The sequence below is a fragment of the Podarcis tiliguerta genome, assembly GCF_965153285.1.
Source record: "Podarcis tiliguerta genome assembly, chromosome: 1".
In the NCBI taxonomy this organism is placed as follows: domain Eukaryota; kingdom Metazoa; phylum Chordata; class Lepidosauria; order Squamata; family Lacertidae; genus Podarcis; species Podarcis tiliguerta.
In genome coordinates, this window is record NC_139534.1 from 117,458,102 (window position 1) to 117,482,494 (window position 24,393).

The window sequence follows — 24,393 nt, forward strand, 5'->3', positions numbered from 1 at the left end:
CTCAAGGATGGTGCATCAAAATACAGGAGATTTGAGTAGATGGTGGCTGCTTTATAACCTGGGAAGTAGTAAGCAGAGAGATCCCACCAGGTGATATTTTAGCCCCTTCAATGTTCTGTACACCAATGGGAAGGCACAGTATAATCTACCTGACAACCGACAGCTTTAATTCTGACTTGAGAATACAATAGCTTCTTTGAAAAACTATTTCCATGTTGTTCTGGGTTAGAGGTTGATGACTAAGCGACTAAAAAAAGAGGTGCCATTTTTGTTTTCTGATTAACGTAAATCCAGACAATACAGAAATGATTATTGCTGGTGGTCTATGTGATTTTGGGAATGGATTACCTGTCCTGGACAGGGCCCTCTGGAGGATCAAATATGAAACTTTGGGGCACATCTGCATGTGGTGGTCATGGTGCAATGGGATACCTGAATACGTCTCCTGGCATCAGCAAAACATCTACACCTCCCCACGCCAGGGCTGAGTTAATAAAAGGGTGGTGAGGGTGAATTACCTTTCATCCCTTTAAAGGACATAAAGCTGCAAGAGAATGTGGTAATTAATATATGTTTTGCGACTTCCTCCTTTAACTCTATGTACCTGGGACGCGGATGGTGCTGTGGGTTAAACCACAGAGCCTAGGACTTGCCAACCAGAAGGTCGGCAGTTCGAATCCCCGCGACGGGTGAGCTCCTGTTGCTCGGTCCCAGCTCCTGCCAACCTAGCAGTTCGAAAGCACACCAGTGCAAGTAGATAAATAGGTACTGCTCCGGCAGGAAGGTAAACGGCGTTTCCGTGTGCTGCTCTGGTTCGCCAGAAGCAGCTTAGTCATGTTGGCCACATGACCTGGAAGCTGTACGCCGGTTCCTTCGGCCAGTAAATTGAGATGAGCGCCGCAACCCCAGAGTCAGACACGACTGGACCTAATGGTCAGGGGTCCCTTTACCTTTTTACCTGAGCAGCAGCACAGAAAGCGGACTGTCAAGATGGGAATGAAGGGGAGTGATCTAGGAGTCTTGCGGTAGGAACAGAGAAGAAAGTGAGGTCCTACAGGAGAGAGAGAAGGTACTTGCAGTCCCCACCCCAACAACTTGGATTCATAAATGTTCTCTTCAAATTACATACTATTTTCAAAGAATCTCCTCCTACCCAACAGCCATCATATCACAGATCACATTCATCTCCACTGACTGAACCATAAAAAAAATTATGGGTCCAGGTGCTTTCAAAAGCTGACATGGCACAAATACATCAATCTGAGGCACAGATCCTTATGGATCTTCATAATTTTTACAAGGGAATCCCCTCAAAGCTACAATCAAATCATAGGACACCTCAGTATGCACAGTCTCTTCCTGAAATTTATGTTTCTGTAACTGGTGGTATTGTTGTTTACCGAAGTAAAAAAACATGAAAACCCATGCAATGTATTTTTTGTGGAGGTGGGCTACACACCAGATCTGCGCTTTTTAAAAACTGCAATGTACTATAAGCTTGCACTGTTGAGGACCTTGTGCAAAATTATGGAAAGTTCAATAGCCCCTGTTTTTAGTTTTGCAGGATCAGATTTTTACCCAGACACCCGGATAAACAAAGCGTATGTGCATGCTACTCCTTTCCTGCTGATGGGCGAGTAAACAGACGGACATGGAAGAGGGAGGAGAAGCAACTGGAGAGCGGCACCCAATGCACACTCTCAAAGTAGCAAATGTTCCCATAGGGCCCCCAAAAGTTGGTGACTCCTGGTAGCTTAGACTGGGAAACTTCCCTGAATGTGTTTGTTCAGACAAGCTTGTAGATTACGGCTCGCCTGCCCCCAAGGTTCCAGATCTTTCCTGATCTGTGCTCTGTGAGGAACTGCACAATTGTCTGGACCGTTAAAACCCAGGCTTTTTAGACCAGACATGCTTCCTTCTAATTCCGAGGTTAAGATATTGGCAAAAAATTAAAGGTTGCAGTCAAAAGCATATAAAAAATAGAAGTGTCTCTTGACAATAGCAAGAACAAAACTAAAAAGGGCTATTTCAGTTTAGCTCTGTAGTTAATCACCCACAGATGTCAATGGGATTTGGACATGCCTAGATTTCTCTGGGCTACATCCCAAATGAATAGGCTTTAGCTCATTGATAGGGAACATCCAGCCTTCCACCCTGATTAGTCGACAATATGGTCACTAAAAGTGGCAATATTGTAGTGCAAAAGTAATAACGACTGAAGGACTTAATCAAGCACAATCTTAAATGCAATCCTATGCATGTTTACTCAGAAGTAAAGCCCAATGTCTTCAAAACGATTTACTCTTACATAAGAAGGCACAGAACTGCAGGCCTCATGACGTCCTAAGAAACACTGTGTCACACCCAGACTTTTTACATGGACATGTTGCTATTGCTGTTTTACTGGTTCTATGTTGCATTTTTCTTTTAGCAATATTGTTTATGTTGTACACAACCTTAGGGGGTTAAAAAAAATTAAGCTGTTTAATAATGCTTATATAAAAAAAAAACAAGTCCCAGAGGTTGGCCCACCATGGTATTTAGGACTACCCACTTCCCCCAAATGCGGGTTAAACTGTGGATTAAACCACGGAGCCTAGGACTTGCTGATCAGAAGGTCGGCGGTTCGAATCCCCGCGACGGGGTGAGCTCCCGTTGCTTGGTCCTACCAACCTAGCAGTTCGAAAGCACGTCAAAGTGCAAGTAGATAAATAGGTACTGCTCCGGCGGGAAGGTAAATGGCGTTTCTGTGCACTGCTCTGGTTTGCCAGAAGCGGCTTAGTCCTGCTGGCCACATGATCTGGAAGCTGTACGCCGGCTCCCTCGGCCAATAAAGTGAGATGAGCGCCGCAACCCCAGAGTCGGTCACGACTGAATCTAATGGTCAGGGGTCCCTTTACCTTTACTTTCCCCAAATTGGACACCATATAACATCAGATGGGAAAGTTCAAGGAAGAGTCTCTTTTTGCCTCTCTAGTTTGAAGTCAAGCAATGGCTGAGGAGGTGGAACTGCAAACGAAGAATCTTCCACTGAAAGCCAATACCTGGCCTTTGAATCGCTTGTTGTCACATGATTTGAGAGGACGGTGCCCCACCCACACGCCAAAGCGGTCCACACTGGTGGGATCCAGTTCCTCTCACCCCTGCTGTGTGTATTCACACATCCCCAGACTTTGCCGCTTACCACTCCTATCCCAACTCCTTTGCAGCCTGTGTAACCAGAGCCGAAATGTAAGTTGATACGTCCAACGCTTATGCTCATGCAAAATGAATGAAAAAGTAGCAGACACAAATTAATCAAGTTTTACTTTTAATAATTTTCTTAGTCAAAAGTGTAGCTTTGAAAATCTCTAGCTATTTGTGAAAATCTGAAAAGGTTGGGGAGCAGCCTCACTCTGAACAACACAGTTTGCATCTGGAGGCTGGGCTGAGCTGCTTCCAATCTCTTCCTTCACCAAATTAAACCAGTGCCATTTTGAAATTTTAAAAAAGTCAAGCCTTAAAAAATAATAATAAACAAACTGAGGATGTACTGTAGTTGCGCACTTTGATTTCAAGGATATGGTGGGGTGGGAAATTAAGTTTCTTGTACAGTAAACCAAACCACAAAATAAACGATAGTTCATAGAAACCACTGTAATTAGAATGTATTCTTAACGTTTGAAACCTAGTGAAAATAAGGTTGCCACCTTACATTTTTAAGGGTGTATCTACTTTTCAGTGCATCTACTCTTTTGTGCTGCCTATGCCAAGTGGTCAGTCAGTCAAACTTGCCACCTCCTTGGGCAAGAAAACAAGCTTTACATTTTAGAAGTCAGAGAAAACAGAACAGAAAGATAGCAGATAAAGTTGAACTCTTCCCTAGGAAGTAAACACGTTTTCCTAACCGAGGGCTGCACAGTTCTCCAAAGGTACCACCTCTCTCATTTTCCCTGGACTCTAGTCTTCCAAAAGCAAGATGGCAATCTTAGTAGAAAAGGGATGCTAAATCTTTTAAATAACTTAAAAATCTTTTTTTTATTATTATTATAAAGCAGCAAAAAACATTTTCCTCTGCAGAAAGAAATGTTAGGAAACACACCAATGTAAATCACTGTTCGGAGGAGAAGAAGAAGAAGAAGAAGAAGAAGAAGAAGAAGAAGAAGAAGAAGAAGAAGAGAACACCTGCTAGTTTTCAATTTCACAATAAATTCAAAACTATTTTAGAGCTATTCTTTAACCTCATCAGTACTGTCTGAAGAAGATTCTTTGGCATCTTCAGTCTCTCTGTTACTTTCCTCTTGATTTAGATTTTCGTTTTCCGATTTGGTCCCGTTAAGCAAAGAATTGTCACCATTCACAAATCCGTTTGCTGCAACTTCTGCCCCAATGGCTTCCTCAATCTTTAAGTCCTCTTGATCCTCCGTCTCTTCGTCCAAATTTCTCAAGACAATTGGGAGTCTTGAGTCTGCCACAGTATTCTCTAGTAAGGCAATATTACTCTCTTCATACTTGGGGAGGAGAACTCCTTCTGCCATTTGTTTGCCATAGTACTCTCGGTTGGCGGCCGCACTCTTGACTGCTTTCTCCAAAATTTCTTTCTCTCCTAAGCGCAGTTTAATAGCCATTGTTGCATGACAGGTAAGGTCATGCGTTTCCAAAAAAGATTTATCATCCTAAAAACAAAAATGGGGGAGGGGAGAAGAGAAGAGAATAAAACATGGTGTATTCACCAAAATCTAAGCAAGGCTTTGGATTTTAACCATAAAGCTGTACTTCTGTAAGTGGTCAAAGTTACCAGTTTTTTACACTGCTGTATTAATAATAACAATGCCATTGTTATGCCAGGTCAAATGTAAAAATGAATGCAGTTATACATAGTTAAAGGTAGCAGCTGACAGGTGTTCTAGGCCTAAGGGGCAGAGAGTAGAGTCCTTAAAGTGAGCAGATAATACTGAGTATGAAACGGTCTTGGAATCTTAAGTCGGTGGAGGTCTGAAAAAAAAGGAAATGTTTGCAATTTGAAGAACCCTTTTGAGAAGACAAAAGAGTTTCCACGCCCAGAAAGACACTATAGAGCAGTGTTTCCCAAACTTGGGTCTTCAGCTGTTTTTGGACTACATCACCCATCATCCCTAGCTAGCAAGACCAGTGGTCAGGGATGATGGGAATTGTAGTCCAAAAGCAGCAGAAGACCTAAGCTTGGGAAACACTGCTATAGAGTAGCTGGAATGAGTGTGTCTGAAAAGTGGGTATAAATCATAAGCATAAAGAGGTCCATTCCTGCCTCCTCAACCCCAAAGTACCGCACACATACTAAAATAGAAAATTGCTATTTTTCAGAAGCCCAGCATATGGGCTGTAGATCATGGTCCATTTCTGAATACAGTGGTACAGTGGTGCCTCGCAAGACGAAAAGAATCCGTTCCACGAGTCTCTTCGTCTTGCGGTTTTTTCCGTCTTGCGAAGCAAGCCCATTAGCGGCTTAGCGCTATTAGTGGCTTAGCGGATCAGCTGATAAGCGGCTTAGCGGATCAGCTGTTAAGTGGCTTAGCGGCTTGGGGAAAAGGGGGGGGGGGAGGAAAAAAACCCCGCAGGAACTCGCAAGACATTTTTGTCTTGCGAAGCAAGCCCATAGGAAATTCGTTTTGCGAAGCACCTCCAAAACGGAAAACCCTTTCGTCTAGCGGGTTTTCCGTCTTGCGAGGCATTCGTCTTGCGGGGCACCACTGTACTTCGGGTTACATACGCTTCAGATTACAGACTCCGCTAACCCAGAAATAGTACCTCGGGTTAAGAACTTTGCTTCAGGATGAGAACAGAAATCGCGCAGCGGCAGCAGCGGGATGCCCTATTAGCTAAAGTAATGCCTCAGGTTAAGAACAGTTTCAGGTTAAGAACGGACCTCCGGAACAAATTAAGTACGTAACCAGAGGTACCACTGTACAAAGTTCAGAAAACCTACAGTGCAGCAGCCAAATGATGAGCTTACACCTCTAAACATCTCTCAAGCACAAAGAATCCTATTAACTCCTTTCTAGAGGAGAAAGGCACCAAAGGGAATGTTTTTAAAGGATGAACTCATTTCTATGAGATTAGACCAAATATCCTGTTAGGTTTACAAGTACGAGCATGCTCTTAGAAGTCTTACCAAAATAGTGGTTTTGTAGGTTTTTAACAGAAGAGATGCCCTGGCTTCAAGGAATGTCCAAAGTTTCACCTCATTGTCCCAGCTCACTGGAAATTCAGAATTGCCAAGAGTGAAGATTCTGTCGATTGCATGCTCTCCTATCAAGTGTTCCTTCAGCTCATCTGTTGAGGAGGAGAAAGGACAATCAGCAATTGCTCCATTTATTTTGGCCTCTGGAAGGCTAACAAAACGGAACCATTCATGAGCATTAGTAAGTGGACCTGTTGCTTTCTGAGTTCTCCAGAGCTGAAGCTCCAAGCTTTACTGGTACAGAATCAATTCAATTCTAAATTCAAACAGAGAATTGTTCCATTTATTCTGGCCATCACCAAGTTCAATGTGATTTTCTTCCAGCTAAGTCTGTGAAAATATCACAGCCTAAGAAGGCTTCACCATCACAGAGTGTGTATTGTTCATAATTTTAATTTTTTGTTGTTTTACGTTGCTTTTATTTATTTCATCTTACAAACTCACCTTGAGAGGGGTTGTTTTTTTTTGCATAAAGCGATAAATAAATACCTAACTAATGCTCTTTTATTTGCAATTCCCCACCTTCCTCAATATAGCATCTCCAAGAGAAAAGAGGTATAAAAATCCTGAAGAATATATTTTGGTTTACAAACTAGGCTTGTAAATAGCCACTTGTATAATCAAGGTGGCGCTGTGGGTTAAAGCCTCAGTGCCTAGGGCTTGCCGATCGAAAGGTTGGCGGTTCGAATCCCCGCGGCGGGGTGCACTCCCGCTGTTCGGTCCCAGCACCTGCCAACCTAGCAGTTCGAAAGCACCCCTGGGTGCAAGTAGATAAATAGGGACCGCTTACTAGCGGGAAGGTAAACGGCGTTTCCGTGTGTGGCTCTGGCTCGCCAGAGCAGCGATGTCACGCTGGCCATGTGACCCGGAAGTGTCTTCGGACAGCGCTGGCCCTTGGCCTCTTTAAGTGAGATGGGCGCACAACCCTAGAGTCTGTCAAGACTGGCCCGTACGGGCAAGGGGTACCTTTACCTTTACCTTTATAATCAATTGTGACAAGTAAAATTTGCCTAGGTTGGTTACAGCATGGTGTTGATAATGCCAAGGTTGCAGGTTCAATCCCTGCATGGGACTGCTGTATATTCCTGCATTGCAGGGGGTTGGACTAGATGATCCTCAGAATCCCTTCGAACTCTAAAATTCTATTAAAGCTTTTGCAAACTGGAAAATAGTCTTTTCATATCTTCAATGTTCCATTAATGTCTACCAGAGGATGGTATATATGGTCAAAAAGGCTGGGATATTTTTTCTTTGGTGGGCTAGTAATTTCTCTGGAATTCTTTGGAGGCCTGAACTTTCTTTCCTTAATCCCATTTTGACCTTCAAACAATCGAACAAAATTTGATACAATTTTTCATAAAGGTGTTTGTTTGTTTTTTTACCTTCCGTCATGCAAAACACTCTAAGGAAAGCCAGAAGCTGGGCTGAGATTGGAGGCTCTGTTGAGTGCAAGGCAAACACACTAGAACTAAAAAAAAAAAGGGAATAAGATGTCAGTCTTTGGTAGCTTGATTATCCGGTATGAAAATCCTTAATTTATAATATATTCTTATTATTGTAAAGTGAAGCTGCATAAGGGTCAATCCAACTTCTGAGCATTAAACTGAAGCTGGTCAAACTTTTCTCAGATAAAAATTGAGCAATTCCTCCTCTATAATAGATTAGTCAAGTATTACTTCACTATTACTTTATATAACCACCTAATAAAAATTGTGCATGCTTTCATTTACCACGTTAAGACCTATAGAAATCTCATTTCCAAGCTACAAAATATTAACACTTGCTCTCTTGACATACTGACCATCAGAAATTATTGAAAAATCCATTAGAAGAAAATCTATTTAGTCTAGCAAGATGGCTGGCAATTCAACCAAAGAACACTGACTAGATATTGTACAATAGTCTGAATTAAAAAGATTATGGTTCAAAAGTAACAGTGTGTGTTTGGATTTATGGTTCAAAAATGAAGGATGCTGAAAGCATTATAGGTCACAAATAGACCATGACAGTACTTTTATAATGAGGGGAAACAGAGAGCAAAAATAGCAAACCGGCATATTCTCTTGCCCTCCAACAGACAATTTATTCTAAAGATATTGGTAAACGTGTCTCATAATCAGCAAACATGCTTAATAACAGCAATTTAAGATAACTATATAGGAGTGAGATATAATGTGTAGGCTCCACCTACTTTAATGAACAGCAGTTTTGCTATAATGTTCTACTTGACCTTAGAGCTTGAAATGTTTCAATACAAAAACAGCGTCTTTCAATTTGACTTACGTTGGGATGCCAGCGCGAGCTAAGACCTCTGCCTTCATAGCATACAGCCTGTCACTTTTACTCACTCCAAGCTTTATTTTCACTCTGTCATGTGAATTATTATCAAAGAAAAACCCACTGTGGATCACAAATTCAGCATTTGACCGAGTGCCATAAAAAATGTAAATCTAGGAGGATGAAAAGAGAAGCGAAGGGACAGAAAAATAGCTTAGGATCAACTCATGGAATGACAAATTACACATTACACAACCCCCCCCCCCATACTATAGTGCTGCAGACCACAATGCATATGAGAATGCTATCTTTAAATAATGGACAAGGCAAACTTTAACCCTAGGAACTACTTTTGCTCAAACGCTTTGGACGCTGTTCTAAACATAGAGACCTCTACCCGCATGTGCCCAAAGCTCCTCTATTGACCATCTTCAGAACTACATGCATTAGAAATAGAGAGCAACAGAATTCACACAGAAGTGCAGCTTTCCCCAAAAAATGGTGTACCATGAGCTGTCAAATGACTTGACCAAGCAAAGAAAGAGAACACCTTGTTGAATTGTTTCTTTAAACGTAAAGGTTCATCATTGTTTCACCCAATGTGTATACCTTTAAGGGGCCAGAGCAAGGGCCAGAGCGAACTAACGAGATCCAGCTTTACAGCTGTGAAGCATAGCAGGTGCCGTTGAGTTGCATTGATTAAGCTATGTCGGGAATTGGCTGCAGTATATAAGGAGCAGCACCTAGCTCTGCCATTCACCCTGGGGATGGGTTGGTGGTTGGGTCGTGTTTGTTTGTAGATGTATTTGGTGTATAAGGAGTTTTTGTTTCTCTTATTAAAACCTTGTTTAAGTTATTTTTGAGTCCCTTCTTTTTCTAATGCATGGTCTCCTCAGCAAGCTCTCTGCAGCGTTACTACACTGCGAAAAGCCAACACACCTCACCTAAAAAGATGGCATTCACATTCTAAAGGGACCTCAAAATATTACTGGATATTATATTATTCCTGAACCGGGTTCCGTCTGACAGAGTTTGCTGATACTACGCAGGGGGGGGGGGGGGTTTAACTGAGATTTTCCTTCTGCTTACCTTCCCAAGGCCACTGAATGGAAGCCAGCTAGCCGAGAGACTCAAGCTCTACTCTATGTGTTAAATAACATCTAACTCTATAAATGTGTACTGTAGTTATCAGAACTGGTGCCCTATGATTAATTTTGGATAGTGCTCCCCCTTTTCAACAGATATCCAACAGAACGCTTATCCTCTCTCCAGTGTGTCAACTCTGCTTCATCCTTCACCTCTGTCGCATTCTGTTAGCCATCAGTGGATTTATACTTGGGCTTTTTTAATGGAAAAAGCAAAGATCATCTGAGCGGCAGGGGTGCAGAGTTTTTGCAAAACACCAAAGCTAGTAAGTTTTCCTAATAACTAGAAATGGAAACCTATGCCCACTAGTGAGAAGTGGGATCCAGGGTCGGTGTGACCCATTTCGCTACCAGCTCTGCCAGCACTGTTGCTGTGGCGCTGGCATCAGTATCAACTTTCGGGGAGATATTGCCAAAATCTCACAAGGTTTCTCGTGATTTCGTCAAGATCTTGTGGGACCAGTGCCAGCACTGCTTCTGAGGCTTCTGTTGCCTGAGGCAAGCTGCTTGGCCCAGCCCATAAGTGGGCCGGCCCTGTACTTGCTGGAATATTCTGGTCTGTTTCCCTCTTCATGGGGATGGAGGGGGAAACAAGGTCTTGCTGCTAGCCCACATACATATCAGTGTAAGGGTGCAGAGCATAGCATATACCAAGAGGAAGGGAGCACAGTTGGGAAAGGAACAAAACAGAGACTCAGAGGAGGTAGGAACCAGGTCCCCCAAACAGCAGCATGCATCAGTAGAAGAAGAAAATCTGCATCCTGATCTCTTTAGTAATTCACGTGCCAGTCACCATGTTGCTTTTCAGTTACCGGTGGCTAATAGATGCCTGGATTTTTGGACTCTAGAGAAGGGGGCATAATATTCTTTCCACTTTCCTCACGTATATAAGTACCAAATTTAACTTAATTGTGTGCAAGTTTATGGGGACAAATGACCTATTTTATTTTACTTTATTTATTAAATTTGTATACTGCCCGTCACCTGAAGATCCCAGGGAGGTTAGCAACAGACTATGAGAACATCCAATAATTTTACTTAATAATGTCGTTTGCTAAATTAGCAGCTGGGACATGTTTCAGAATTGCAAGAAATTTATGAGAAATTGTAAACCTATATGAAGCATCCACTTCAAGCTGTTGTGACAGGGTGGGGTATAAACAGCATTAACAAATAGCTCTTTATACTACATCACAGGGAAGTCCAAGAATTAATGGTCAACAGTAATAATGGACAACATGAATCGCAAGGATATTGGAAGTGAGCACTGAAGGCAGATATTGATGCCTGTTAAAAGGAGCTATACATCCCTTGGAGAATGGATCCTGACAGCTGAATTGGTTAGTGACATCATCTTTTATTTTCTGGACGGTTAAGTGGTAAGAAGTCAGAAAACAGCTGAATGTGAACTAAATAATGCCGAAGAGCAAAATGCTGAACAAACAATGGTTGCCCAGCTTATGATGCTCAGGTCAAGTATTTTAAACGCCCTCACCTACGTGAACATTTCTACCAATGTGCTATCATTCAAAACAAAAAATGGCTGAGTTACTCATGGCACAAGGTAAGGTTGCTTTAGATCAAGGCATTCTTCTTCCTTTGCAATGACAAATGCACTTTTTCTGTTACAAAAAAGAGAGCTATCTATCCTCAGTCTTTATAACACATTTCTAAGGAATGTCCCATGGAACACTCCTAGTGAAAATTAACAAGACTCCTGAAGCTAGATTAGAATTGCGTGTATTTACTATCAATTGGATGCATCTGTACATGTATGAATTCTACACACGGAACTTCAAATGTTAAATCACACACACACACACACACATCTCAAGATTACCTGTTCGTCAGCCTTAAAATCTTGAAGTGCTACACATTCACAACGGTCATCTTCCAAATTGTAGCCTGTAGTGATCTATAGAGAGGATTCAAAAGAAAGAAGGAAAAATTTTCAGCATTTTATAGTCCAATCTTGTTTGTATGAGCCTGATCTTCCTTTAAAGCAGGCAGCCCCAAACTCGGCCCTCCAGATGGTTTGGGACTACAATTCCCATCATCCCTGCCCACTGGTCCCATTAGCTAGGGATGATGGGAGTTGTAGTACCAAAACAGCTGGAGGGGCAAGTTTGGGGGTGCCTGCTTTAAAGGATGTAAAATGACCACTGCTTTAAAAATAACAAGAAGAAACAGCACCTACTACCCTGTAACAAAGTCAAGCCTCTTAGTCCTTGGGGAAGTTACCTTGTATTTTCCTTTCTTTTAGAGCAATGATTGGGGAACCTGTGCCCATCCAGCTGTTGCTGGATTCCAACTCCCTTTAGCCCCAGCCAGCATGGCCAATGGTCAGGGATTATGGGAGTTGTAGTTTAGCAACATCTGGAGGGCCAGAGGCTCCCCAACCCTATTTCAAAGGCTGGTGAGTTTGGTCAGATAATCCCCCCATTTTTTTTTAAAGATGGGGACAACATTTGCACACTTCCAGCTTGCAGGGACCTCACCTGTTCTCCAACAATTCTCAAATATTATAGAAAAGCTATAAAAAATGGCACCCTTCTAGACCACTTTGTGTTGGTCCTGAGTTGACCCCTCTCGCACATAACAGTGCTGTTGAGTTTCAAGTCACTCCCATGGGGTCCTCTGCAGCACTGCACTAAGAGAACTAGTTTCTGTCACACACTTCAACTCTCAGTGCATTTTTCATCACTCTGAATCAAAAAGAGGAGTGGATAACTGTGAATCTTGGGGGGATACTTTCTTCAGAGGACTCCAATTTATTTGCAAATAATCTCTTTATCTGAAACTTAGGTAATTATTCTTAGATGGTGATGGGATTTTGCTGTGGGAAGATGAAGAAGTTGCCACTTAACCATATTTCTTTTATCAAACCACAAGGACTAAAGTGGCTCATTATTAACATGGAAATTGTCCCACAATATTATTTTCATAAAGCAGGAATGTTCTTGATAAATCAAGCTGTACAACACAGAAAACATACCAATCTCAAGGAACAGGCCTCATACATAGTTGTGTCCTGAAGATGTGATTTGAAACAAAATCTACAGAGGTTTTCAATTGGGGTTGTAATGCTTAGTTGAATAATCAGCTAAATCAATAGATTTAAAATCTTTTGATTGATTTAAAAGAGTGCCCTATTTAATCAGGCAGAAGAAGAGGGTTGCAGGTATCATCTTAGAGGAGGTATTAATCTTATATCACATACAAGTGAATGCCTTTTCTAGTATGTTGCCTGCTCTGACACATGCCATCATCTAAACACAAAGGGAAAATGTTTTTTCTTCTTCTTCAAACTAACATCTTTAATCAGAATACTTTAAATTGGATGACAATCAGTTTCAAGTGTTTCAGGGCTCTTTTAATGTTTCGATATACAGAATTTGTGGGGGGGGGTGCCTGGTTTTATGGCATATGAAACTTGTTTTATGGGCTTTCATTTTCTTTCTTTCTATTTTTAAAAAAGCTGTTCCTCTCATTCCCTAGTGGAATAGCTTCCTGCTTTTTTGTCCTTCTCAAAGGTTTCTCTTTTCCTTATATCATTTTTGTTTGTATACAAGTGTTCCAAACAAAAAAGCAGCTTGGAATTTGGGCATGTCGGATTTTTATAGTTATATAAAAAAAATTTCCTCTTGTCCCAGGAGCTGAAAAGTGAGGAGAAACTATCCATGGGGGATCAAACCCATAAGGACTAGCGCAGTAGTCCTAGCTAATCCCCAGCACCAACACCCAGGGGAAATATAGACTACAGTCTAGCAAGGGGGGGGGGGGAGGGAGGCTAGGAAAAGCAAATAGCCACAGCAAAGGGCTCTGAACCAAATAAAATCCAAAGAGCTAATGGACAGTTTTGATTTTGAGTATCAACCTGCCCACAACATTCATTGAGCTCAAGGGAAACATCCCCTTCTATATCAAAGGGACATGAAAAGTAAACCTTAAGACATGAAAAATAGGCCAATATATGCACAAAATGATGCATTAAGAAAATGTTTCATCAAAATGCAAATTTGGATTCCCCCCACCCCTTCCGAAAATGCTTAAAGCTAAATGCAAATTCAGTGTTACAGTGCTGGTCAGGTTTAGTAGTGGAAGAGCAACAGATAGGAGGATTCCTCCCTTTATTACAGCTAGCTACATTCCAGCCATACAAATTATTGAGGTTTACACGAACGCACACTCTATCCAGGCAAAACTCATGCATATCATCCCAGTTCAAGGAGACATCTACTGGGGCAAAAGCACTTGAAGGGGGCACATGGTAGGGTTTGCGAGAGGCGTGGAGGAGCACCAGCCTGAAGGAATGCCAAGGGCTAGACAGAGAGGCTTGCGGGGCTGCATATGGACCTAGACCTGAGATTGCTATATTGTTTGCAGCTATATTTTGGGAAGGTGCATGAGGTTCAGAGATGTCTTTGCCAACCAAATGGGACAGTGCAGATGTCCCAGTGCAGATGAAAACTGTGCTACAACAAATGGTGTGCTACAACAAATGGGCAAGTCCCGTCAATGAAGCATTTCCCTGTGAGCTTAGCACAACTCTGGCCTCTGATTCCATACTGATGCTCCATGAAATCCTGACTCACTGAATGAAATCTGTAAGAGAGACGCCCCTGCCATCTTTGAAGTCTGCTGCAAAGTTGGTGGCGAGATGTTTCTCCAGTCAGTCAGCTATAATGCATCTCTATTCTTGCTCTACCCCATGGGCCTTTCTTCTTCTTCTTCTTCTTCTTCTTCTTCTTCTTCTTCTTCTTCTTCTTCTTCTTCTTCTTCCACAAGCTAAATAATAAAAGGCTCTTTTGGTTTTAGCTGGAACCGTGTCCATCCTGCTTTCTCTTGCTCCTGACACTACTAATTAGATCATCCTGCTCCAAGAACTCTGTCAAGAATACTGTCTTCATGTATTTCTCATTGTTATTTTCTAGCAGTATTGTGACTTGACAGTCAAAACTGGTTGCTGGTGCTGCCAGAGGTTTAGAGCCTACTGGACGGAGAGGATCATCATGCAACAAGCCCAAAATTACTAGTATTAATACTATAGAAAAACAGAGATACAAGAGATCCATCAGCTGGTATCAAACATCATAGCTCGAGAAAGGAGGCAACATATCTTTGTTTTTACTGCAGATTTGGATAAAGACAACTTCTGCACAAAGCAGTTCCTTTGCACATACTTTCTCCTCCCAGCAAAACTTGTATTGATGATTTTGTTCCTCAACAATATATTGTACTTCTTCTCCTGTCTAGCTATTAGTTTTAAGGTGGTAAGGTCCTCTGAAACAAACATTTGCATCCCCAAATCAACATCTTCCATGCCTAGAGGGTGCCCCCCATTCTGCTGCTTACTATTGGAATTCTTTTACCTCCGAGTGTCTGGCTCCTCTTGTGTGTTAAACACCTGTTAAAAATATCCCCTTCATCCTGACATATTTAGAGTTTTCTTGTCAACCTGAGACATATCCATTATCCCAGGGATAGCCACTGTGGATTAGTCAATGTGGACACTCTCTCTCTCTCTCTCTAACACACACACACACAACCCAACAACACTGTTCTTACCAGCCCATTGGTGTGATTACACATGTCCCATAAAGGAATCAGTGCTAAGGTAACCCGGGAACCATCCTCAGCAGGAATCTGGTTTTGTCGTGTCATGACAGAGGAAACTGCCCATCTACAAGACAAAATACTCAGTTTAGTGAAAGCCATAGATAGACAAAAAGTTCCAATTCAGATTATAATCCTTCCCAACTTTCTGCCAATAGCAGAAAAAAAAATCTGCTCTTAGTACCAACCAGTCGGGTGAAAAAGACATATTGTTAGAATTGAACAGGGTGCCTCTGAGCACATTAAGAGCCAAGGAATAACTGTTCAGTACAAGAACTGAAATAAGTTCACAGTTCTTTCAGAAGAACATCATTCTTTCTCCATTTCAGCAACCTAGGTATTTTTTTTGGGGGGGGGGGTGTCATTTTGCTTGCTGTTGCTACTGCAAAACAATTGGGAATCAGAATCCCTTGCCAATCTACTGTCTTCTGTCCACTTATGCTGACCTTTAAAGTGATATACAGCCTTGGCCCTTGAAGGAGCATCTCCACCCCCATTGTCCAGCCCAGACACTGAGGTCCACCTCTGAAGGCCTTCTGGCGGTAACTTCACTATGAGAAGTGAAGTTATAGGGAACCAGGCAGAGGGCCTTCTCAGTAGTGGTGCCACCCTGTGAAGCACCCTCCCATCAAATGTCTACGAGATAAATGACTATATGACTTCTAGAAGACATCTGAAGGCAGTCTTGTATAAGGAAGCTTTTAATGACTTATGGTTCATTGTATTTTAAATATTTTGTTGGAAGCCACCAAGAGTGGCTGGGGCAATCTAGTCGGATGGGAGGGGACTAATAATAACATTATTGTTGTTAATAGTAGTAGTAGTAGTAATAATAATAATAATAAATCACTTGCAGCATCTATCTTTTGAAAACCTAAAGGAATGTGGGACAGACTAAGCAAACAAACAAGTTGTATCCAGTTTTGCTTAATGTATTGGTTTGATGTGACAGCTCAATAATAAGTCAGAAAATTAAGATAATTTCTCTGGGAGTCAATTCAGACATAGCAAGACTTCTATGAATGTTATTCCTTTTCTTACAAAGCATGCTCCAGCATATATATCTATATATATAGTGTCTTACTTTTGTTTTAAAAGATACCAGAGTATTAAACAGTAACTGTGGGCCACGGCCAATTAAAAAAGTAATATAAAGCATTAAGAAAAGTAATACAACAGCATTTAGAAACAACCATTAACTAATGCTAACTGGTTAGCTATAAAACTTTTGATGTTAAAATCTAGATGGCTAAATTAATTATATTCTCTGATCTGTAATATAACTACTATGGCTGGACCAGGGATTCGTGATTAATAACTTGATTATTTTCTAGGGAAGCATTTGAAGGCATTTAACAACCCACTTTTATATAAAAAGGGAAACCAACCTGTAATCATCATAAGTGAAAGAATCCTTTAATGGCAGTTTGCTGGCATTAGGATGGGTCTGAGAAATAAGAGGATTCAGAGAAGAGTTGAAAAGGAAAAACAAAACAAAAAACAACAACCAGAAATCAGTCAGCAGAATTTCATTATTTAGCTGCCTAACAGATCCTAACAAGAGCCAAATGAAGCAGGAGGCGTCCAGCCGCGCTACAGAGGGATCATCATGCTATTATGCTCTCATACATCACTGTCAACTTAATTTGTTGTGCCCAGCAGCCGCTATAAATCTGTTTCTTCATATTTCAAAGACTGGAACCCACAACATCTCTCACACACACACACATTTAAGGTGGACTCCCATCTCCACGCCGCACATAAAAACTTGATTGAGAAAAAGCTTGTCCCAATTCTTTTCTTAACCTGAAATGTTAATTCTATGTTCTCCTTAGACACACTTTAGGGGTGAATGTATTTTAAGCACCTCTCTTCCCTTACATCCATGGTTCTTTTCTTTTTTAAATAATAATAATCAGACGTTACACATACCTCGCAAGTCATAATACATTTAAATGTTGAAGCAGCTATGGCCACATGCATAGGTTATATAATTAATAATAGTAATAATAATAATAATAATAATAATAATAATAATTTATTTGTACCCTGCCCATCTGGCTGGGTTTCCCCAGCCACTCTAGGCGGCTTCCAACAAAGACGAAAAATACACTAAAATGTCACATATTAAAAAGTTCCCTGAACAGGGCTGCCTATATTTTGGACATACCACATGTTAAAGGCTGCACAGCTCTGCACCTTACAAGGCAGTAAGCCCTATTGGGATAAATGGAATTAAGCTCTGAGTAACCATGCTTAGAATTGGGAACGTAGGAAGCTGACTATCGGTCCCTCTACTTCAGTGTTGTCTATGCTGACTGGCAGGGACTCTCTAGGATTTGGGATGGAATCTCTCTGGTCTTCTCTGATCTAGTGGAGGGGAAACCAAGGTGGGTAGCAAGGAAAGCCTCTTCCCATCTATGTGAAGGAAATGTGAACTTGTCATTCCTACTCCTTCTGCAGAATGCTGGGATCTCACTCTGGGGTTGGGTTGAAATACCCCACATCTGTTGGGGAAAGAATTCTGAGCAGGGAGGGGTTGTTTGTTTGTTTGTGTGCATTAACACACACACCCCAGGATAGCTCTGCGTGAGACTCTTAATCTTAGGGTTGTGGGTTTGAGTCCCATGTGTTGGGTGAAAGACTCCTGCACTGCAGGGGGTTGGACTAGATGATCCTAAAGGTCCCTTCCAACTCCGCAAATCTAAATCTAAAATCTCTCCCTTTGGGAAGGAGCTCATAACATGCCTGGTGCCTGCTACTCAGCCAGCCCCAGAAAGAGGAAGCTCAACGACTTTGGGGGTGTCTCAGGAATTTTACTTTCTGAAATATGGCAAGCCTACCTTAATTATTATGAGGAAATAAGAATGATTTAAAAGAGGAATTAATTACACAGAACTAGCCTCTCGTTTCTGGCCAAGCGACTTCAAGTACTTCCAAGGCCACTTTGCCTTATGCACTTTAAAACACAGTAGCTAAAAAGAATCATAGCCTTTTGAACATGCTTAAAAAAAACCCTTTCCCCTCTTAAGAGATTGAGAGCCATTAACAGTATCATTTTAATATTCCATTTCAATTACAGTTGAATAGGCAGGTTTCAGTAAGTGATCAAATGAATGGTTATTTCTAATGATACAAATGAGTTTTGCTTGGATGTATCTTTGCAACACTGTTAATGCAAGGAGCTCTATGTAGTGTGCTCCTTTTTTTCTTTTTTTTTACTCTTGATGCATTAGCATCACAAGTGCATGGTAATTTATCATCTCTCACAGTAATGTACTTGCTGGCACTGTGTGCAGGACAGTAGGGGATGAGGTAAAAGTGGCTCAAACCGTAAATCAATTAGAAAACAAAAGCTTGTGCTCAGTGCACAATTTTAGGCAAATTATATATTACAAAAGACTGCCAATTGGGTGTTATGTCCCAGGTGTCTGCTCTCTCCAACCCCTTAAATTAGCCCTATGGATGGACTAGCTCTGAAAACCACGGCTCTCTCAACTAATAAAAAATAAGTGATTTGGTTTACATGCAAAATTTCATTTCAGACTATTTTAGTTGCATATTCTCAGAATAATTTGTGTTAAGCTCAGTGTCACAATTTAGGATAGTCATTATCACTAGTCTCATTATAAATCAAAAAGCATATTGAAATCAAAACCAAGCACATAATTTTTCAGTTATCCCGTTTTTGCTGTTTGACAATGTGGGCATTGATACAGTGAAAATATATAATTCAAGGTTACACAAATGGTCCGATTTTGGTAAAAGTTACCTTGACAAGTAAAAAATGTTCACAGATAACTGGTTATTAATTTGCTTAGATATTTTGCATTGACATGGAGGAAAAACACATTAGAAAGCCAACATCTTGTCTTGTTATGGGCAAAACCTTTTTGAAAATACCTATGGACATCATAAAACAACCTTAGACAAAAAGTGCTGTTACTGTACATTATTTTTGTGTAACAATTCAACTAAGAAAAGGGTTCTTCCAGCTAAGCGGTCATACCCTTTGGTTAAGATCGCTCTGAAGCAAAAATGGGCTTGCTAGAATGGCTATGACTCCACCTACTGGTACCAAACTGGAACACATTTAATACAGAATACAGCCTTAGAACTCTTGTCTTAAAAACATGCAGAAAGGCAATTTTCTTCAAGATGGAATTTAACATCGATTAAATATAGATGATCAGATTACTTCACCACAGACTGCAAGAAGGTAACTTCTGCAGAGAATGAAAGCTCACACAGACCTTCTTGTTTTGAAATCTATGTTTATCCAGTAAAAAATGACGACAAAAACAAAAACGATGTTGGCTTCCAGAAAATTAAAAATTGACCTTGTTTTTGTTTTCATTATTATGATTTTTTAAAACAACAACAGCAGCTCTTTAAACAAGACAAATATACAACTGATTCCGATGTCACATTAAACCAGAATTCACCTAATAAACCCAGTCAGTGGAAGCTCTGTTTGCACAATGGGACTTTCAACCACAAAACCAATTAGCTGAGGGGGTCAGGGGAACCCCAAGAACAATGCATGAGGCGAGGGGGGATTGTTCTGTCCAGCAAGCTGCCAGTACTGCAAAGCTGACTTCCACCCTAATGTTCAACTGTGGCTTAATGATTCCCTGCTTTGCTCTACATATGCCCATGCCAAACCACAAGCTTGTAGTGTCCTTTGAACTAGGGCTCTACAAACAAACCACGAGCCATGGCCCAAGTTTGTTATCAAGTTATTGCTACATTGCAGGGGGTTGTATTAGATGACCCTTCCAACTCTACAATTCTGACTCCAATGCAACAAAGCAAGGCTTGTGGCTTTTTGCAGCCATGATCGAGGGAAGAGTGAAATGGGGAATTCTGAGTAGCGTTATACATGAACTATGGTTTAATATGACATTCAAATATATAGTCGGACCTCGGAAGTCAAATGGAATCTGTTCCGGAAGTCCGTTCGACTTCCAAAACGTTTGGAAACCAAGGAAGCTCCTACAGCCAATCGGAAGCTGCAGAAGCTGCATCGGACGTTCAGGTTCCAAAGAACGTTTGCAAACCGGAACGCTCACTTCTGGGTTTGTGGCATTTGGGAGCCAAAACGTTCGACTCGCAAGGCATTCAACTCCTGAGGTACGACTGTATCCATAAAGTCACTTAAAAGCCTTGTACTGAACAGACCAATTTAACCTCACGGAAAAAGGAGCAGACCACTGCCTCTGGAAAATCACCACTAAAAGGGCTCTGCTTCACATGCTAGCGGGTTCATGAACAAAGGAAGCCTAGAGTAGAGCCTCAATACATAGAAACATGCCTATTACCTCAGGCTATGCAAATGGGCATTTCCTAAGGTATTCTGGTTAGGGACATAATCTTAACTACTGTGTACATCTACAATTACTACATCCAGTGTAGATTGCATGTTTTTAATGAAGAGCCAGTGTGGCGTAGTGGTTAAGAGCAGTAGTCCCGTAATCTGGGGAACCGGGTTCGCGTCTCCGCTCCTCCACATGCAGCTGCTGGGTGACCTTGGGCCAGTCACACTTCTTTGAAGTCTCTCAGCCCCACTCACCTCACAGAGTGTTTGTTGTGGGGGAGGAAGGGAAAAGAGAATGTTAGCTGCTTTGAGACTCCTTAAAGGGAGTGAAAGGCGGGATATCAAATCCAAACTCTTCTTCTTCTTCTTCATCCACTCTGTGTCAAGAGTAACCAACATGGTGCCCTTCCGATGATGTGGACTACAACTCCCATCATACCTCAATGCTGGTCATGACTGGGGCTGAAGTGAGTTGTAGTCCAAAATCTGGAGAGCATAATTTCAGTTGCCCCTGCCCTATGGGACTATATGGCCCATGTGTAAATGCTATATTTGTCATCCCTTGGTTACTAACCTAATTCCAGCTCCTTCTCAGTATTTTCTCATTTCGTGCCCCAAACCATACAAATTCATCAAATGCTGCCCACAGAAGAAAGTTGCAACAGAATGCAAACTTGATTATGCATTTTGATGTGTATGCTTTGCCCATAAAGGTATTATTTCATGGAGGAAAACATAGGACTTCTCAATCTGTGGATGCACATTTATAGTTCCAGTTTTATCCTGGTTGTGTTGCCGATACTAAAATAGCACTGAAAGTGGACACATTCCGTATCTAACACAATTGGCGTTTAATAATGTGTTAAATGGCAAAAACTAAAAATGATCAGGGAAAATAAAAGTCAACAGCTTTATACAATGTTTTTGAAAGCCATCTGTACCTTTTAAGATACTTTTTTCAAAGGAAATTTCCTTATTTGTACAGCTCCAGAAATCTTAATGGAGCACAAGAAACAATACTGAATTATAATACAAAATGATTACTGTTTCACAGCAAAATATACGTGTTTAGAGAATTGTGTTATAAAGAAATTAATTGCTGAATTTCTGAGAATGCTTTCCAGAGTTTTAAAGTATGTTGGCGTATCTCTGCTGAAGTGACCAAGAGAAGAATACTCTGATTAAAAAATCGATTTAGCATGCAGCTTCTCTTTACAATCCCTCGGTAAAAATGAAATCTCCCTAACAAACACTTAATAAAACCTGTCAATATATCTAGAAAGAAAAATGACACAAATGCATTAAGTATTAAATACCCTTGGAAAAAGTCACATATTCCATGAATTTTTGATGTACTATCTTGACATTAATGTAAAACCTTGATATTTATAATTGACAGATATTTAATAAAGTATAGAATATGGCTGCTGCAGAGCATGCAAATTTTTCAGGTTGATCAAAAAGAGATAGACACTTATTCAAATGAAGCAACCAGTTGATAAATGGCAAAAATCAGATCTTTTAGGTTCATGCTTCCTTAGCTTTAGAAACAGTATTACATTCACTTTATTTTAGTCAACTCTGAATATGTAGCAGACTTCTAAAAAAATGCAAATGGGAACATTAGGACAAATGCTTAATTGAAAAGCACACGCTGCCGTTTTATTGGACTAGTAATAAGACTATTTACATGGATATTTGTAAACAAGGAAAGGTTTGGAGATGGGAAATTTAATTCTAATAGATGGTGAATCAAGAGACCATGGAATGCAGTACAACCCTATGTAAGTCTACTTCAATCGCTAGGATCATGGTCAGCTCCATTTGCTTAATAATTTATCCAGATTATAACTAACACTTTAACACATAGCTAGGCAATTCCATAACTGACATAGTGAAGAGTTCACATGCCACCTTGGAAAACATATTATCACCTCTTCTCCTGTCAATGGGAGCCTTGCTCTTAATTATTCCAATTTTACAAATAGATTAGTGCAGAGAAAAACAAAAAGAGAAGGAAGGAGAGAACAAGAGCAACACTGAAATGTGCCTGTATTTAAATATCAGCTGCCACTTGCATTGCTGTTTAATGCATTGCATGAGCAATCAGAAAACTACCTTCAACTGTTTTCCTGCAGCGAGTAATGGCATTGCAGAATCTGGATTGAGTTCATTCCTGTATTAATAGCCCACACATGCATCTGAGTTCACTGACCAGTTAATGTTAACTGTATGCTGTAGAATATGATGGCTGCCAGAAGAGGCCTTCAGAAGTCCATGTCTTCACATGAGCTTAATTTGCTGGTGAAAAGAATCCATACATTAATTCTCATCTTTCCAACAGCCACAAGGAATCCCTGAACGGCACCAAGATGAGGTTATTTTCTTTGTATCATCTCAACGTGGGTTATAGTTAAGACCTTTGTGGCAAAAAAGCAAGGGGACTTTAAGGTACTTAGAGGCTTAAGATTTTCACCTTGTTAAGTTGCATGTCTTTGAACACAGAGCTCAAGGCTTTTTTCCCCCTTTTGACCAAGCACAATGCTTTGCTGCCTCATTCTCAGTGGTCTCCCCTTTATCCTAATGAGATCTCTTTTCCTCAGCCCCGTCCTATTAATAGGCAGGAGGGGGAGGAGAGATCTCATTAACAATCAGACTGGATGCTACATGATGATTTCAGGCCAATGTGTAAAGTGTGCAGAAAAAAAACAAGCATGTGCCAGGCATGTGCATAAGGCTTGCTGCAGTAAAATCTATCAGCACTTTCTGGCTGCTACTGCTCTGTCAGCCACGAAAAACCTTTGAAGCAAACAGCTCTAAGAGAACCTCTTCTCTCTAAAGTTGCTGTAACTGCAAGTCCTGTTAATCAAATAAATAACAGAAAAAGCAGATCTGCAACATTTGATTAATAAGGTACACTGGTTGATGAAGTAACTGTTTCAATATGAGTACAATACATCAAGTGGCAAGAAGAGGTATCTTAGGGGAGGCATCATCGCTCCTTTTATTAGAGGCATTCCCACTCTTCTTTCACGTGGAAGCAGAATGCCTCTTCTAAACTGATACAACACATATGTACATCCACTTTAAACTATTTTATTCCTATGCAGCTTTAGCCAATCAACTAAAACTCAGCTGATTAAATCAGCTGTTCCCCTGATTAGGTAATAGCCGTATCAAAGAGAAACTCACCTGGTTTGAGTGCTTTCAAATTAAGTATTGTGTACAAGAATAACTGAAATTATGTTTGCAAATAATGAGATATGACTGAATTCAAACACCTTATCATGAAAACTACAGAAGTTAATAAATAAGATCAGCTGCTTAACAAATACGTTAACAGAATATGAACAAATAAGAGATTACATGTAAAAAATGGGCCCCCATAATCGGTAAAAATATACTACTGGATATCTGGGAAAACATTTTGCAAATGGCATATAGATTCCCCATAAATACAGTAAAAAGGGTGGACTGTTTTAAGATCATGACTAGGTGGGTATATTACTCCAATTCAGATACAAAAGATCAATATGTCAGCAATAATACTTTTTTTTCTAAAATATGTAGATTGGTTTACACACCATCTATTAAAGAATGGATGTAGAATAAAATGCAGGAGGAAACCAAGGATTCTCAAATACAGTTAGAATCAGTAGCAAAATAATCAAGAGTAACAATATAATTTTTGCAAATATACAAAATAGTTCCAACATATAATCAAAACAATACTGATCAGAAGGCACCTTTCTATGCATTACTAGACCTAAATACTATTATCACTTTATTGCTGACTACTAAAATGGGAAGCTAAATTTAGTACCTTACTTTCAAAACCC

The 24,393-nt window shown here is 40.6% G+C and overlaps 1 protein-coding gene across 7 annotated transcripts in view; it reads right to left on the reverse strand.

The window, feature by feature from the left end:
- Positions 1–3,293: 3,293 nt before the first annotated feature.
- Positions 3,294–24,393, reverse strand: part of SETD3 (SET domain containing 3, actin N3(tau)-histidine methyltransferase) — a 49,102-nt gene continuing 28,002 nt past the window's right edge. For 4 of the 7 annotated variants that reach the window (XM_083436676.1, XM_083436678.1, XM_083436679.1 and 1 more), the window contains exons 7-13: positions 16,626–16,684; positions 15,190–15,304; positions 11,462–11,536; positions 8,483–8,649; positions 7,582–7,667; positions 6,131–6,291; positions 3,294–4,655 (exon numbers count right to left, since the gene is read on the reverse strand). In XM_083436676.1, coding sequence (XP_083292802.1) covers positions 4,209–4,655; positions 6,131–6,291; positions 7,582–7,667; positions 8,483–8,649; positions 11,462–11,536; positions 15,190–15,304; positions 16,626–16,684 — 1,110 coding nt within the window. In that variant the 3' untranslated portion in view covers positions 3,294–4,208. Of the gene's footprint in view, positions 4,656–6,130; positions 6,831–7,177; positions 7,668–8,482; positions 9,027–9,415; positions 11,537–15,189; positions 15,305–16,625; positions 16,685–24,393 lie in introns of all 7 variants that reach the window. The other 3 variants (XR_014510195.1, XR_014510196.1, XR_014510197.1) reach the window with 3 other exon arrangements.